This window comes from Natrix helvetica, assembly GCF_964273705.1.
Source record: "Natrix helvetica genome assembly, chromosome: Z".
NCBI classification, from domain to species: domain Eukaryota; kingdom Metazoa; phylum Chordata; class Lepidosauria; order Squamata; family Natricidae; genus Natrix; species Natrix helvetica.
The window spans coordinates 27,268,320-27,283,776 of record NC_138554.1 but is presented as its reverse complement, the minus strand read 5'-3'; the positions used below and the strand labels follow the sequence as shown (position 1 = coordinate 27,283,776).

At 38.9% G+C, this 15,457-nt stretch overlaps 1 protein-coding gene across 2 annotated transcripts; it reads right to left on the bottom strand.

Moving 5' to 3' along the window:
- Nucleotides 1-6,225: 6,225 nt before the first annotated feature.
- Nucleotides 6,226-14,796, bottom strand: NFATC2IP (nuclear factor of activated T cells 2 interacting protein). Of its 2 annotated transcripts, none has more exons than XM_081971562.1 (7): nt 14,319-14,796; nt 14,102-14,209; nt 10,791-10,939; nt 8,496-8,673; nt 7,277-7,421; nt 6,779-6,885; nt 6,226-6,696 (listed from the first exon to the last, which is right to left on the bottom strand). In XM_081971562.1, exons 1-7 carry the CDS (start codon nt 14,328-14,330, stop codon nt 6,538-6,540), a joined length of 858 nt encoding a protein of 285 aa, XP_081827688.1. In that variant the 5' UTR covers nt 14,331-14,796; the 3' UTR covers nt 6,226-6,537. The 2 variants fall into 2 exon arrangements, with proteins under 2 accessions (XP_081827688.1, XP_081827689.1); XM_081971563.1 differs by having other exon boundaries at nt 8,496-8,670; nt 14,319-14,789.
- Nucleotides 14,797-15,457: the final 661 nt, after the last annotated feature.

Below are 15,457 nucleotides of genomic sequence, written 5' to 3'. Positions count from 1 at the left end.
CCTCGGCGGCCGAGGGAGGGGGCGATTTGCCTCGGCGACAACCAATAGAATGGGCCCTTTCATTGGCAGAAGCAAAGGAAAATGTCAGTTTCTGTTGCGCTCGTTACCAGCCTTGGCACAGGCTCCTCCTACTTCTCCCCTTGAGCAACGAGGCTCGTGTCTTTGTTGGTTGTTATGGTTACTGAGTATTGCTTTTTGCCCAGCTCTGTTTCCTTGCATCGCACTGTCTCTATGACATTCAGTGTGTCCTAATTTACAAAATATCACATTTTACTTTATTACTACCAGTTTTGCCCTGGCTTTCTTCGTTATCGCACCTCTCTTAAGTTACACAGCCATCTCAATCATCTTATATGATCTTAAATCATCTTAAATGTTTGGCAAGCCCCAATTTTTTTTAAAAAAGGTGGATGATGATGATGATGATGCAGGTGGGAGTGAGAGAACAAATTGTATAGCTGGAGGCTTACAATTTACAATTATTGTAAACCTGTTGGACTAATAAAGATACAGTCAGCATCAATTTTAGTTAATTTGGCAATAGAAGCATGCCCTATGTAGTGCCTCAAAGCAGCCAGTTAACCATTTCCAGCTGTTGGTTACATAAAACTAAACAATTGTGGTACTAGTAATATTAATTCATACAAAAACATATTGGTAGGTTATGTGATGTAAGTTTATAGCCCTAAGGAGATTTACTCAGGTTATGAGCACTGAGTTAAGCTTGCTTTCATAGATAATTATTAATAAGTTTTCATAATTATTTTTGTGAATATTCCTCTTCAAAACCAAGTTTACTTATTTCATACTTGCAGCCTAAAATCACATTCTAAATTGTCCCAAAGGTGCTTTTTCAAGAGGCAATTAGATTTTCTGGTTTTTCTTTGAAGATGTTTCACTTCACATCCAAGAAGCTTCTTCAGCTCTAGAAAGCTAAATGTCTTCACAGAAAAATCGGAAAGTCCAGTTGCCTCTTGAAAAAGCACCTTTGGGACAACCATGACTCTCAATCTTCATTAGACACATGCTAAATTATACACAGTACTTTGCTGTACTGGACAATTGCTTAATAACAATAGCAAACCCAAACCCATTGTGGTTTAAAACAACATGTTCTTATATAATACTATAAAATAATGGTTGGGCTCATACAATTCAGTTACTCATGCTTAACTATGATGTTTCTACTCAAGCAATTTTTCTGCATTTATAATACAACAGCAGAGTTGGAAGGGACCTTGGAGGTCTTCTAGTCCAACCCCCTGCCTAGGCACGAAACCCTATACCATTTCAGACAAATGGCTATCCAACATCTTCTTAAAGACTTCCGGTGTTGGAGCATTCACAACTTCTGGAGGCAAGCTGTTCCACTGATTAATTGTTCTAACTGTCAGGAAATTTCTCCTCAGTTCTAAGTTGCTTCTCTCCTGGGTTAGTTTCCACCCATTGCTTCTTGTTCTACCCTCAGGTGCCTTGTAAAATAGTTTGACTCCTTCTTCTTTGTGGCAACCCCTGAGATATTGGAACACTGCTATCATGACTCCCTCTGGTCCTTCTTTTCATTAAATTAGACATACCCAATTCCTGCAACTTTGCATGACACAACTATAAATTAGCCAACCTGCATTTGCGGAAAACATTAAACATGGTAAATAATATGATTTATTTTTTATTTTATTTGGTTTGTCAAGCATGTATGAGAAAACAAGTATAAGTACCAATATAATATATAAACATAAGTATAAGCAGATATAAGTATATGCATAAGAAATGAGTACAAATAAGTGGAAACAATATGACAGGGACTGTAGGCACACTGGTGTGCTTATGCACGCCCCCTTACAGACCTCTTAGGAATGGGTTGAGGTCCTCGGTAGGCAGTTTAAGGTTAAAGTTTTGGGCGTTTGAGGATGTAAGTGTCGAGTAGTGCATTCCAGGCATTAACCACTCTGTTGCTGAAGTCGTATTTTCTGCAATCAAGTTTGGAGAGGTTTACTTTGAGTTTGTATCTATTGTTTGCCCGTGTATTACTGCAGTTGAAGCTGAAGTAGTCATTGACAGGCTTGGCTTTTGCATGGCCACAATTATTTTTAATCGTGGCTTATGCCTTATAGTTTGGCTAGTTTTGTGAACACATCTCAAGCATAATGCAGCTATCAGTAGCAGCTAGGTTGGAGATGGTGACCACACATTGCCCAAAGCCCCATTCCTGTAGTACGTTATTACAGATTTATTGTGAATTGTCTTTCTTACAAAAGTATTGCAGACAGCTGCTGTCTCTTCCAGCAAAGCAATTTTCTTTCTTCCTTTTTGAAAGGCAGCTTCTTAAGAGTTATATTGCTCAAATTGAAAATCTGCAAAATGGGTATGGGTAGTCTTTGACTTAACAATTGGTGATTCAGTGACTGCATCAGAACAGGTAGTTTAAGGCCCATAAATCACTTTCTGCCAATACAAAATGTGCCAACCCTCCTCCCATGTACACCCTATGACATAATTAACCTACCAATTAACCTGCTGGAGTCACAGAACTATTTAATAGCCATATGCATTGGGAAGTTCTCTAATGTATTTTACATGATGCTGTTAGATGTACAAGTTACATTAAAAAAACTTTCAATTGTTAAAAAGTGGAAATAGGCAAGATAAAACTATGTGTTCCATAGAATTGTGCCTCTATTTATCATCTGTCCATCCATCCATTAAAATCTTCACTCCAGTAATCTTCATCTTAGTGCCAGTACTCTTCAATATCTTCATAAATAAGGGAATAGAAGGGGAACTTACCAAATGTGCATATGATACTAAGCTGGCAGGAATAGCTAACACCCTACAACAAGGGTCCCCAAACTTGGCAACTTTAAGACTTCAACTCCCAGCAGAGCTGGCTGGCGAATTCTGGGAGTTGAAGTCCACAAGTCTTAAAGTGCCAAGTTTGAAAAGCTCTGCCCTAGAACATAGATTCAACATCTGGATGGATTTTGACAGACTTGAACACTGGGCCCTATCTAACAAAATGAAATTCAATGTAGAGAAAAGTAAAATTTTACTCTTAGGCAAGAGAAACCAAAAATACACATATAGACTGGATGAAACCAGGTTTAATAGCAGTAACTGTGAGATGGATCTTGGAGTCTTAGTGGACAACGAGTTAAATATGAGCCAGCAGTGTGAAGTGGCAGCCAAAAAAGCCAACATAATCATAAACTGCATTAACAGAAGGCTATAATCAAGATCAAGTGAGCTACTAATACCACTCTATAAAGCCTTAGTAAGACCACATCTACAATACTACATCCAGTTTGGTCACCACACTATAAAAAAGATGTTGAGACTCCAGAAAAAATGCAGAGAAGAGCAACCAGAATGATTAAGGGACTGGAGACTAAAACATATGAAGAACCGTTACAGGAACTGGGCATTTTCTAAGGTACCTGAAGGCCAGACAAGGAATAATGGATGGAAACTGATCAAGGAGAGATTCAACCTAGAAATAAGGATAAATTTTCTGATAGTGAGAACAATTGACCAGCTTGCCTTCAGAAGTTGTGGGAGCTTCATCACTGGAGGCTTTCAAGAAGAGATTGGGCCACCATTTGACAGAAATGGTGTATGGTCTCCTGCTTGGGTGGGAGTTTGGACTAGATGACCTACAATACCCCTTCCAACTCTGTTAATCTGTAATCTGTAAACCTTTCACTAGGCGAAACAATGCATGATAGGGCAACGATTTTTGAACCAAGATACCTCAAATGAGCTAATTTACAGCATGCATCCAAAATCCAGGACCTATAACTCCAGGGAGTTGAAATTTAGCAACTATAGTGGTACTTCATTATGATTCTGGGAGATGTGATGAGTACCAAAAACCATGCGCACCAAATTTTTCCCATAAGAAATAATGTAATGAGTCACATGGTAACCAACACCACCAAGTTCTAATTGGTGCATTGAGTACCAAACAACTTAGCAGTACCAGAACAAAACGTTTACATCAAAATGTGTTAAATACCAAATTTGATGAGTTGCAAACAGTTGAGTATCAAGGTACCACTGAATTATAAAACATTTTATAACATAAAAATGATCACAAAGCAGTTTGTGATATTACAAAATATCATGAACTATTTCCTGTGTTAATGTTTGGCTGTACTATTCAGTTCAACGTAGGTTTTTCAAGTACTGTATATTACTCTACCATTGTTGAAGGATTGAGGTAAGGAAATATCTCTGAAATGACTCAACCACATTTTCTAGTCCACTCTAGCCTTTTCCTGCCACTCAACCTAAAATCCAAAGATCAAGTCTTCTATCATCAGTTCACTTGAGGGGCGTGGTTTGTGCATTAGGAAATACAATGTATTTATTCTGTTCCTATGTTATCTGTAGATATGTTTATCAACTTAATTATTCAAAGAAGATTCTTTAGGGATCAATGTCCATTTTCATTGGTAAATCTGCAATCTTGTTTTTATCCAAATGTAGATCGTGAGCTCAACAATAAAAATACTGGCATAAATAAATTACCATTTCAACTTATTGTATGGAAAGCTTTGTATCTAACTAGAATTTGCTTGAAGGCAGGCAAAATACATCTCCAGCACCTATGCTGCTCCTGTATTATTTCTTCCAGGATATTGTATAATTTCAATTTCCCAAGAGAAAGGAATCCAGCACAGATTAAAGATAAAAGGAGATTCCTACAGAATTCCTTTGTATTTGGGTTCTTAGTGTATTCACTGTGGTTTACAGAAGTTCTGCAAATTATGATTAAAAAGTCAAAAGAAATGCTAAGTAAAAAAAAAAAAACATTGTCAGTGTGAATATCCAAGAGAGAGAAAAGGTAGCAAAGCCTTTTTGGCTTGGATTACATACAATTTTGGAATGTTATTTTTCAACATCAATGTTATTAGAAGCTGTCATAAATTAAAACATTGTGTTTTCTACAAGCATTGTATGATTTACCCTTCTTTTATAATGTCAGCTGTTTTATTGAAGAGCAAATGTGCATAGGTTTTGAGCATAAGCAGATTTTCTTCCAAGTTGGTATTCTCCCCATGCCTTATTGGAGGTCAGCATCTGATCAGCACTATTGAAAAGCTAAGGATGGTCAGCTGATTAGCACTTCTGTGGGAATCTACTAGAAAGTATCAGGATTCACTGACTAAAATGGAAAAGTCAATAAAATGGTAACACTTTGATAGAAAAACACAAGTGTATACCCTTGAAGTTACTAGGATTTCAGCTGTACACAATGAAACTTGATATATTCTTCAGTTGTATTGGACTCCAAATCACCATGCTTGGGGATTATGAGAAATTCAAAGTAACAGCACCTAAATGGAATACATATCTGTTTTTCCAAGACAGCAGTGTTAAGATCTTTTCTAATTGATGTGATCATACTTAGGAAATCTGGTTGTTAATAGCATGGAAAGTTAAGAAAATGTAATATTGGGATTGCATTGCTTTGTTTTTTATATTGTAATTGGTTTAGCAAACAGCTAAACAAGACTGGATTTGGCATTTTTGTCCATCTACAGAGTCCGTCCCAAGGATAGGCAGATGTTGTCTAATAATATTAAAATATTGTCACAGGATGTAAGCTATTCCAGGTAAAGCTGCTTTTTCCAATTGACTTGTGATTTTGTTAATGCCAATAGTATTCAAGTGTTTCTGGTTTCGGAATTACAACCGAATTACAAGTATCTCTTATGAGCTGTGGTGGCGCAGTGGTTAGTACACAGTACTGAAGGCTACTTCTGCTGACTCTGCTGCCAGCAGTTCAATCCTGACCGGCTCAAGGTTGACTCAGCTTTCCATCCTTCCGAGGTCAATAAAATGAGGACCCAGATTGTTGGGGGCAATATGCTGAGTCTGTAAACTGCTTAGAGGGGACTGTAAAGCACTGTGAAATGGTATATGTTTTATTGCTATTTCTATTGATCATATCTTTGCTTACTTATATCATTCTATTTATATTTTGGGATATGCTCTAGTTCTGTTCTGCAGTCTTTCTATTGTTATGGTTGGTTGAAGTCAGCTAGATATTTAGACTGTGTTTGGCATTTTTACCCACCTATCAAATCCTTCCCAAGAACCTGGGATAGGCAACTATTGCTGTTATGGTGTTATTAATATTTATTGACATAGAAGTATTAAGAACATAGTATTCTCTTAATATCTCTCATTATTCTTCTACAAAGTTTGTCTGTAAGCAACAGGACCAGTAACAAAATTAAATTTTATTACATACTCCAAATTTTGAGTACAGGACATAAAAGAATAAAGTAAAAGGGGTCCTGTGTTTTATTTTCTCCACAAATTAAACTGCCATTTCCCACTGCGATATCAGACAAATTAAATCAAAGAAAGCAGTAAGTCACTTAGAGTGGGTAAATATCAAAATATCATACTGTGGGTAAATGGTAAATATCACACTGAATACAGGTGAGTCACTTAAGAGTGAGTAAATAAAAAATAATAATAAAAATAATAATAAAGTCCAGACATGGATTCTTTGGAAAGGCAAGGATGCTAGTTCCACACTTCAATAACATCACCAGATTCCATCCCCAATTGTTCAGGGGTCTGAGTTTCTGACAAACGCTGCCCATCAAAATAGAAGACAAGTTTGCCTCTGCCTTGACCTTGAGCTTGTTTGTAGTTGTTCATAAGGGTATCCAAGGGCTCCCCCTGCAAAAAGGAGAACATAATTACAATACTGTAATGCTTCCTCACAGAAGAAATCCTACAATCCACACCTTAGTTCCTTTACCTTCTGGATTGTAATATCCATCACAGAGCTTCTGTCTTTTCCTTGTACTCGAAGCAACAGGTTTCCAGAATCATTAGCCTGTTGGCTATTGCTCTCCACTATACAATCTGGAAGTTGTCCAACAGAGAATATTAATCCTACTTTTTCTCCACTAAAGTTCAAAACAGAAAAATAATGATTTACCCCAATATTATCCTCATCAACTGCCACATAAAGGTAGAGCTGGGCCACAATATTTAAGAGTATGTAGCTGAAGGAGGATTAGAATTTAGTATCTCCCAAACCTTGCAGTAGTTCTAATTTTGAAAAAAAACAAGCAAGCAGCTTTAGACAATACAGTAGGGAGAACACAAGAAAATAGCTGTAAAATACTGGACAGAACAGAAGTGTAATTCATTTGTGAGGCAAAAGGTTTGAGGAATTTAAAACAGTCAAAAAGACTGGAAGCAATGATGATCTGAAGTAAAAAAACAACAACATAGTTTCCAAGCTATTCACCGATGATTGAAGCAACACCAAGGTCCAACTTAGCAGGAGTAGCATCAGCCGAAAGTTCACTATCATGATGCAGAAGGATGATTCTGTTCGGATGAACCTTCAGTATCTGTGACATGTGGTCAATCACTCGCCGAAGAGGCTCTGTCTATAGAAGGTGAAGTTAAGTAACTGTGTTAGAGGACGAAGTAAATGGATCCTCTCTGCCCTAAACCATGGCTAAGATTGACATTATAGCATTGGGACAATAAATATATGGCACCAGTCACTCAGTGGATCAAAGACCTGATAATACTAGCCCTTTATAAACATCCTTGTATATTTGCATTAGATACATAGAATTGAAACTGTTTACTGTTGTAATGTTATATTGTATTTCCTTTTTTTCAGTTGTTTTTTTTAAAGCACTTGTTATGCACTTTTTTGTTTGATAATGTATTTCTATCACCATTATCTTTTTGTTCCTTTTGCCTTTTTGTTGTTTTAAAAACAATAATAAAAGTAGCTGTAAGAGAGTAAGAATAGGATATAATAGGATACTGAGAAAGATGTCAGATCCTCCTCAGTGACAGTACTTCCCAATTCAAAAATTGTTGCCCATTGTTTTGCCTAGATGAAGGTTACAGGTATGAGAAATTTAGTAGTATGTAGATGGATTTATAAACAAAGCAAATAGAAAATTGTGGCAGAGTTTGGGAAACTTTTTAAGCTAAGATACATGTCAATTTTATTCCACTGAAGTTAGGCCCTCAATTTTTGGCAAACAAAAAAAAAACTTCAAGGGGCTATAAAAAGATTTCAGGAATTGCAAGTTGCCCACTCCTGGTATAATGTGCCATGTGGATTCTGAAATGGTATCCTGGGGCAGGCATATTTTGCACCAATGCTATTTTGAACCCTAAGCCCAGATTCCATTTTAAATATATAATTTTTGTTACATTGTTACAGGATGTAAATTAATAGTGTGGTTGTTGGAATTCACATATAATGGATTTATGCAGAATTATATATGAAGATCCATCCATTTGTTGGGAAATAGTTAAAAATAAGTTTCCAAAGCTCAAGATGGCTGCTTCTGCGTTGAGACTCATTAAAAAAACAATCTCTATTGCAGATGTTAGGACTGAGTCCTAGACAAGCACGAGAAAAAGAAAGAGAGAAAAGCCCAGATTATGACAGCAAAGTGAATAGGGATAAGATATCAAATACCAAAGCCTCACACCATTAGAATGCAGACTTTGTAGAGATCAGCTCGGCATCGGACTTTCAGCAAGAGCTCCTGGGGTTCAAAGGCATCAACCAGAATTACGTCATCCTCATCAAATCTTTGATCCTGCAAGCTCTTCTTAGCAGCTGAGAGGGAGTTGTTCAAATTTCTGAGACTCTGATCAAATGTTCTGCTGAGAAAGCAAAGACAAACTTAAGTGAGAAATCCATATGCTGGCTTTTGCCCTGGGATGCCATTATTTAGAGGTATGTTGCATTCAGTTTGAAGCAGGCAAGGGTACTTGGGATCTATCATGAGAAACCCTTTTTGTATCTGACAGCACCTTAAGGAAGAAGCACTTCATGTTGACATGATCATAACAGATTCAAGAAAATACAGGTTGTCCTTGTCTTACAACAGTTCATTTAGTGACCGTTTAAAGTTACAACAGCACTGAAAAAAGTGACTTGACTGTTTTTCAGTTACAAATTTTTGCAGCATCGTGATGGTCATGTGATCAAAATTCAGATGCTTTGCAACCTAATCATATTCATGTGATCCCCTTTTGCAACCTGATAAGCAAAGTCAATGGGTAAGCCATTTTCTTTTTAACAGCTGTGTTAATAACTTAACTGCAGTGATTCACTTAACAACTGTGGCAAGAAAGGTTGTAAAATGGGGCAAAATCCACTTAACAAATGTTTCACTTAGCAACAGAAATTTGGGGCTCAACTGTGGTTGTAAGTTGAGGGTGACTTGTATGCATTGGAGTCAGTAATTTCATCCTTCATAAGGTGTTATGACGGTGTTGCCCCCTTCATAAGGCCTCCTGAAATTAAGAATTATCTGCACAGATACTATGTAAGCCCCCCAAAGGCTGGACTTGTTCATAAAATTTCTGTTATAGAAAAGACAAAGTGCCTATTCCTAGAGACAATGAGCCACAACAGTCTCTCCTAATTTAATATTTCTCTAAACCTTTGGAACACAATTTGCATACCTGCCCCTATACCCCATGTCCAACATACACAGAAGAATTGGAAATGGGAATTTGTCTTGGAGCCCTTAGTGAATTAATTTGTTTTCTTCATACCTTCTTTGTTAAACATTAACCAGTTTAGCCTTTTTAATAGGGCTGCTCTAAAAATACTGTTTGAAGGTAGAGAAGAAATGGTATATAGTCCTTTACTTTATAACCACAATTTCCATTATTAAGGTAGCTGCTAAGTGAGTCAAAACCAATTAATCAAATCACTGCACTTATTAAGTGAATCAGGTGGTCATTAAGTAAATCCAGCTTCCCCCATTGATTCTGCTTGTTGGAAGTCAGCTGGGAAAGTTGCAAACAGCAACCAAGTCACCTGGGACCCACAAATATCATAAATACATCTTGGTTACCAAGCACTCAAATTATGATCACATGACTGTGGGGATGTTGTGACTTGTGTGAGCAAAGATTGTTAAGTCAGTTTTTTCCTTGCCATTGTAACTTCAAATAGTCACTGATCGAATGGTTGTGAGTCTAGAACTATCTGTATTATTCTGGAACTCCTCACCTAAGCTCACCACCAAGAAACCAGTCTTCCTCCCCAGCTCTTGAGAGCCTAAGAGCTCGAAGTATAAACCAAAGTGGCACGCAACACAAAAGCAAGCTAAATACACAAAGAACAGCTTGGTGTGGTCCTGGCTTATCAGTTATATCAGCCAAGTCACTGAAATCCTGCATATAGTCCTATATTTATAATAAATATTAATAGGGTTCTCCAACCCTATTAATAACTATTACTTTCAGCACAATATTGCTGTGCTCATGATTTTTAATCAGTGTCAAAGGAGATTATGGTATCAACAGAAGTAGATCAGCAAAAATTTTACTGGACGCTATGCTGTATTCAGATAACAAACTTAATCAAAATGTGCTTACTACCATCTGCCAACTTTCTTCCTATGCACATTAAATATTTGCTGGGTTATCTGAAGCACTCTAACCTTACATGCCGTGTTGTTTCTGATGTAATGGTTCCTACTAGCTGGAGGAAGGTAGGGAAAGAAATCACCAATTTAAATCAATTATGCCCCAGAGACCCCCAGTCCTTCCTAAAGATTTTGTTCCTCCATTCTTATCAATCCACTACACTTCCACCTCATTTCCAGAAATACCAATTTCTTATTGGGCTTTGACATGATCCTTCTTTTGCTGTGGAGGTGAAGGGGAACATGAAAGGTCTCGACCTCTGCGAAAAAGAAAACAGACAAAGTAATGGTTTAAATTCAGCTTTTCTGGAAAGTCAGGCAGACGATAACTGAAACCTTGATCTTGGCCTCAATTGCTTTAAAGGAACTGGCTTCTCCTCATCCTCGTCTTCTTCTGAGCTAAAGGACAGATTCTTATTACAACGCTCTTTGATTTCATCAGGAAGCTTCATAGAATTTTGTAACAATTGTAGGCTGTTCTGAACCTGCAAATAAGAAAAGGGGGGGGGGGAGAATTTATCAGGAATTAATCACTCAATATATAGGAGTCAGTGACACTAGTATATCTGGATAAATGAAAGTGGAATGCTATGTTTCTTTGCTTCTCTTCAACAAAGGGTACTAATGGCAATAAGGAGCAAACGTGACAATAATTGAAGGTAACCAAGGTAAGTTTGAGGGCAACAATAATTAAGAGTGCACTATAAAGAATTACAATGCCCTTCTCTTCATAAAACATCCAGAAGTCTTTAAAAATAGTTTGGATAATCAGCAGCTCTTTTTTTAAAAAAAAAAGAAGAAAAAATAATGCACCCATAAACACTAAATCACTTTTTGTGTTATCTGGGCATTATGTTTCCAACAGAACCTAAGACTTTAATATCTGTAGTTACTACGTCTCTCTGCTGGCTCATATCCAGCTCATGATTCACTAACATCCTTTTTACATACAGTATATATCCAGATTAAATTAGGTCTACAGATAATTCTCGACATGATCAAACATCAAAGTTACAACGTCTTGAAAAGAATGCTTTACAGGCCTAAAGTACTTCTGGCTGTTGTAAAATGTTGCACACATGCAAACCCCACAATCATATGATCTGGATACTTGGCAACTTATTTGTACTTACAATTGGTTGCCAAGCTCCCCACAATATGTGATTGCCATTTGAAATAATCTGTTGGCTTTCCCAGAAAGTCAATGGGGAAGATGACAGGGAAGTTTGGAAGCTACTGCCACTCAGTTTAAATTTTCTCTGGACTGGCAGTTCATTCAGAATGACAGGTGTACCTGCCAAGAGGGAATCTCAGACAGGAGGGAATCCCACCTCTGTGTAGACCTGATATTTCCCCTTCCTAAAAAAAAAACATTCTTTTGTGGTGAAAGACCTGCTGAGGGGTAACTAGTTGTAGAAATAAAGCTATTTCTACGGTCTGCTGCAGAAGTTCCCTTCTGTGCATCAAGGCGATGGGAAATCTTTCACTGGATTACAGAAAAGCTTGGATCGCTAAGAACTGAAGTTTTCCTGCACCCCACCAGTGTTTCCTTTGCAGGCAGTTCTTTTACTCCATCTGCTTAACAACCTATGTCGTTGCTTAAGAACTGCAACTAGGACAGCCAGGATTGTTGAGTGATCACAGGGGCATCTCACTTAATAACTGCTTTGCTCAATGACCAAGACTCTAGTCCCAACTGCAGTTATTAGTCAATTTCATCAGCTTTCTTAATCTGCAGATGTTGTGTTTCTGACCAATTCTCTAATAAGGCAGCAGCTGCTAGAAAAAGTAATTTATCTTGAGTACTCAGTAATTAAAGCAAGACTGGAAAGCAGGAGATCAAGAGTTCTTGTCCTGACTCAGATACAAAGCTAGCCTGGTGACCTTGGGCTAGTAGTTACACCCTCTCAGCTATAGTAAAAGGGCAAGGGCAAACTACTTCTGAAAATATTTCCAAGAAAACTGCTAGTCAAGGCAGTCACCTGGAATCAATATTGACGGAAATCTCATGGCTCTAGAGTAGACAGCAGAGGAGGGAGAAAAACCCTCAGAAGGCAGCAGTGGCAAATAATTTATATACTGTTGCCAAGACCAGTACATGGATATGAGCATCAAGTAGCAGGTTGGTCTCACACGATGCAAGTTACATATGATTTGGATTCTCCTGTCAGTTTTGCAAAGAGTAAACAAAAAATTGGCAAAGGATAATTACAACACTCTTTTCCCCAGTAGTATAAGGCAGGGGTCGGCAACTTTACGACTTGTGGACTTCAACTCCCAGAATTCCTCAGCCAGCACATGCAGGCTAAGGAATTCTGGGAGCTGAAGTCCACAAGTTGTAAAGTTTCCAAGATTGCAGACCCATGGTATAAGGGACAGCATAAAAACTGAGGAAAACACCCAATACACGGGGGCGGTACAATAGGGTCATTAAATTAAGCTCTCTCTTTTCCCTGCAAGCAACACCAATATGTTTGCAAGCTAAATAATAATAATAATAATAATAATAATAATAATAATAATAATAATAATAATAATAATAATATTTAATGCTTCTAGACCGCCCCCTCTCCCACAAGGGACTCGGGGCAGTGTACAGTTCATACAAAATATAACAGGATACAATAAAATAAAATAAAATAAAATAAAATTAATTTAAAGAAACCTTTTCATTGACTTATTTAATAAGGAGATCAGGCACATTTCTTCCATTCAGAACAAGCAGCAGCAGAGGCTAACAATCTCATTTTTTGATATAAATAGTCACATCTTTGAGTTAGTGTTGATCATCTGTGTTTGCCCATGTACATCCCTACACATATTTTTGGCAAGCTTTTCAATAGCGCCCTGTCATTACTTTATTCCTAGGGCTGAGATTTTATGCCTAAATCAGGATTCGACAGTCTGATTTCTAGTCCAATGCCTTTGAACCAGGGGTAACCAACCTTTCGGACCTTAGGAACCAATAAATTCATAATTTTAAATCCCACAGCCCACTAATACAAATTTCTTAAGAAGATAAATAGTATTTAGTGCAATATAAAACATGCAAATAATTTTCTCGCGGACCACCATTAGTTGGTAACTGCTGCTTTAAATCACTGCATCAAACTGGCTCTCAGCCACATTATACAGATTTATATTAATTACAACACATATAATACAGTATAAATAATGGATACAGCAGCAGCATACAGTAATTTAACTGGAAACATACTTGCAATAAAGTCATTGAGGAAATGAGGGCACAAAAAACAACAACCCCACCCCAGACCCCTAAATTAGGGAAAGTCTATTTTTTGAATAAGAATTACATTGATACCTTCATTATCTTCCAGCAGCCCTTGTTACCCAGCCGTTCCTAATCACATGCTTTGCAATTAAGTGTTTTAGGCTTCACCTGGCAATTTTATCTCTCCCTGAGAAACTGGGTTTGAGACGGAGCTAATTGACTTAACTACAGGCAGCCTTCAATTTACAACCACAACTGAGCCCAGCATTTCTGTGAGAAATCTGTTGAGCGCGTGAGGTCAAGTGAGGCAGGAGAAACTAACGGAGCGAGCGAACTCTGTGGGGAGACCAGAGGAGGGAAGGGGGAAAGAGACGCCGCCGCGCATCCCTTAAAAGTCACCCCGCCAAGCACGTACCTGGGTCGAATAGACCGGGATGGAGACGCTGTCGGTGAGGAGGCGGCGCCGCTTGGGTAAGGGCTTCTTGGGGGCCCCCTCTGGCTCCGAATCGCTGCTTAGAGTCACCTATTGGGGAGCAGGGGCGAGAAACGCCGAAGGGCCATCACCCGCAGGCCGAGATTCCCTCCCGCTTCCCTCCATTCCCTCCGTCCCTTCCCGCCCGGCTCCTGTTTACCGTCTCCGCCATGCCTGGACCAGACCCGTTCCTATTGGTTTCGCTCTTCGCGTCGTTCTTCCTTCTAGGCTCTGATTGGGCTCCAGCCGAAGCTCTTTGTTTCTTCACTCGGCCGAGAAATTATCTCTGGAGCTTCTCAGGCATCCAAGTTACGGCTGGTCCCCAAAGGCGTTTCTCCTCCTCCTCCTCCTTCTCCTCCAAAGCTGGAGAAGCTCTTGGGAAAAAGCACTGTCGGCTCCTCCGAGAAAAGTTTGAGCGAGCTGGCGTGAGCGACAGGAGCGCTGCGTTTCCGCCCGCAACGCTGAGCAGTCTGGGGACGGCAGTGGGTTTGTTTTGCTTTTTAAGGCGAGGGCTGCTCCTATAATTCCTTTTCCGGGGCGGGTCGAGAGGAGGAATGTGGGATTGCCTGTTCTCTTGAGGGACGCCTCTTTTTTCCCCGACGCAGTAAACCTCTAGAATAGGAAAATACGTATTTTGCACCATCTTAATCCTTGCAGCGGATCGTCCATTTTGGAGGTATTAATTGCTACTTGGATTTAGCCACATGCCACCTCTAGGGAGCCCTTAACCAGCCACGATGGCGTGGATGCTGAACTCACACCTGCAAAGGTGTGCATATCCATTTCCTCAAGTTTAACTCCCAGATAACAAGGCTCAGGTGTGTCTCCCTCCAAGGAGTCTGCCTAGCCAGAGCCCAGCTTCCAGCAAAATCTAGTGATTTTTATCTGACACATGCCGAGAATATAATTCACACAACGACTTTGCAAGATCCTCCTTACCCAAGAGAGATCTGATTATCTGAAATAGCCCCCTCCTCCATCTGGCTACCTGTAGATAAATAAGAGCAATGAAGTCATTATGCTTCACCGGCCTTATCCCCACAAGATAAACACTACTACAGGTTGAGCTGTCTTTGAATATTAGTAGCTGGAGTTGGTAGTTACGTTGTTGGTTTGAGCTCCGAGCTTGGCAATTTGGTTGCAAATGTTTCATCCCTTCATGGAGACTTTCAGTGCGCTTTGGATTGTGCTTGTCTGGAGGAGTACTGGTCTTTTTAAAAACTGGCTTTTTTTAATGGCCAGTGCACAATCCAAAGTGCACTGAAGATGTTTCCTCAAATAGGGATGAAACATTTGCAA

Coding starts and splice junctions, on each gene's coding strand:
- NFATC2IP (XM_081971562.1), bottom strand. Junction 6,886..7,276: donor TGGTGTTGCTTCAATCATCG/GTGAATAGCTTG, acceptor GACAACTTCCAG/ATTGTATAGTGGAGAGCAAT. Junction 6,697..6,778: donor TGGATATTACAATCCAGAAG/GTAAAGGAACTA, acceptor TCCTTTTTGCAG/GGGGAGCCCTTGGATACCCT.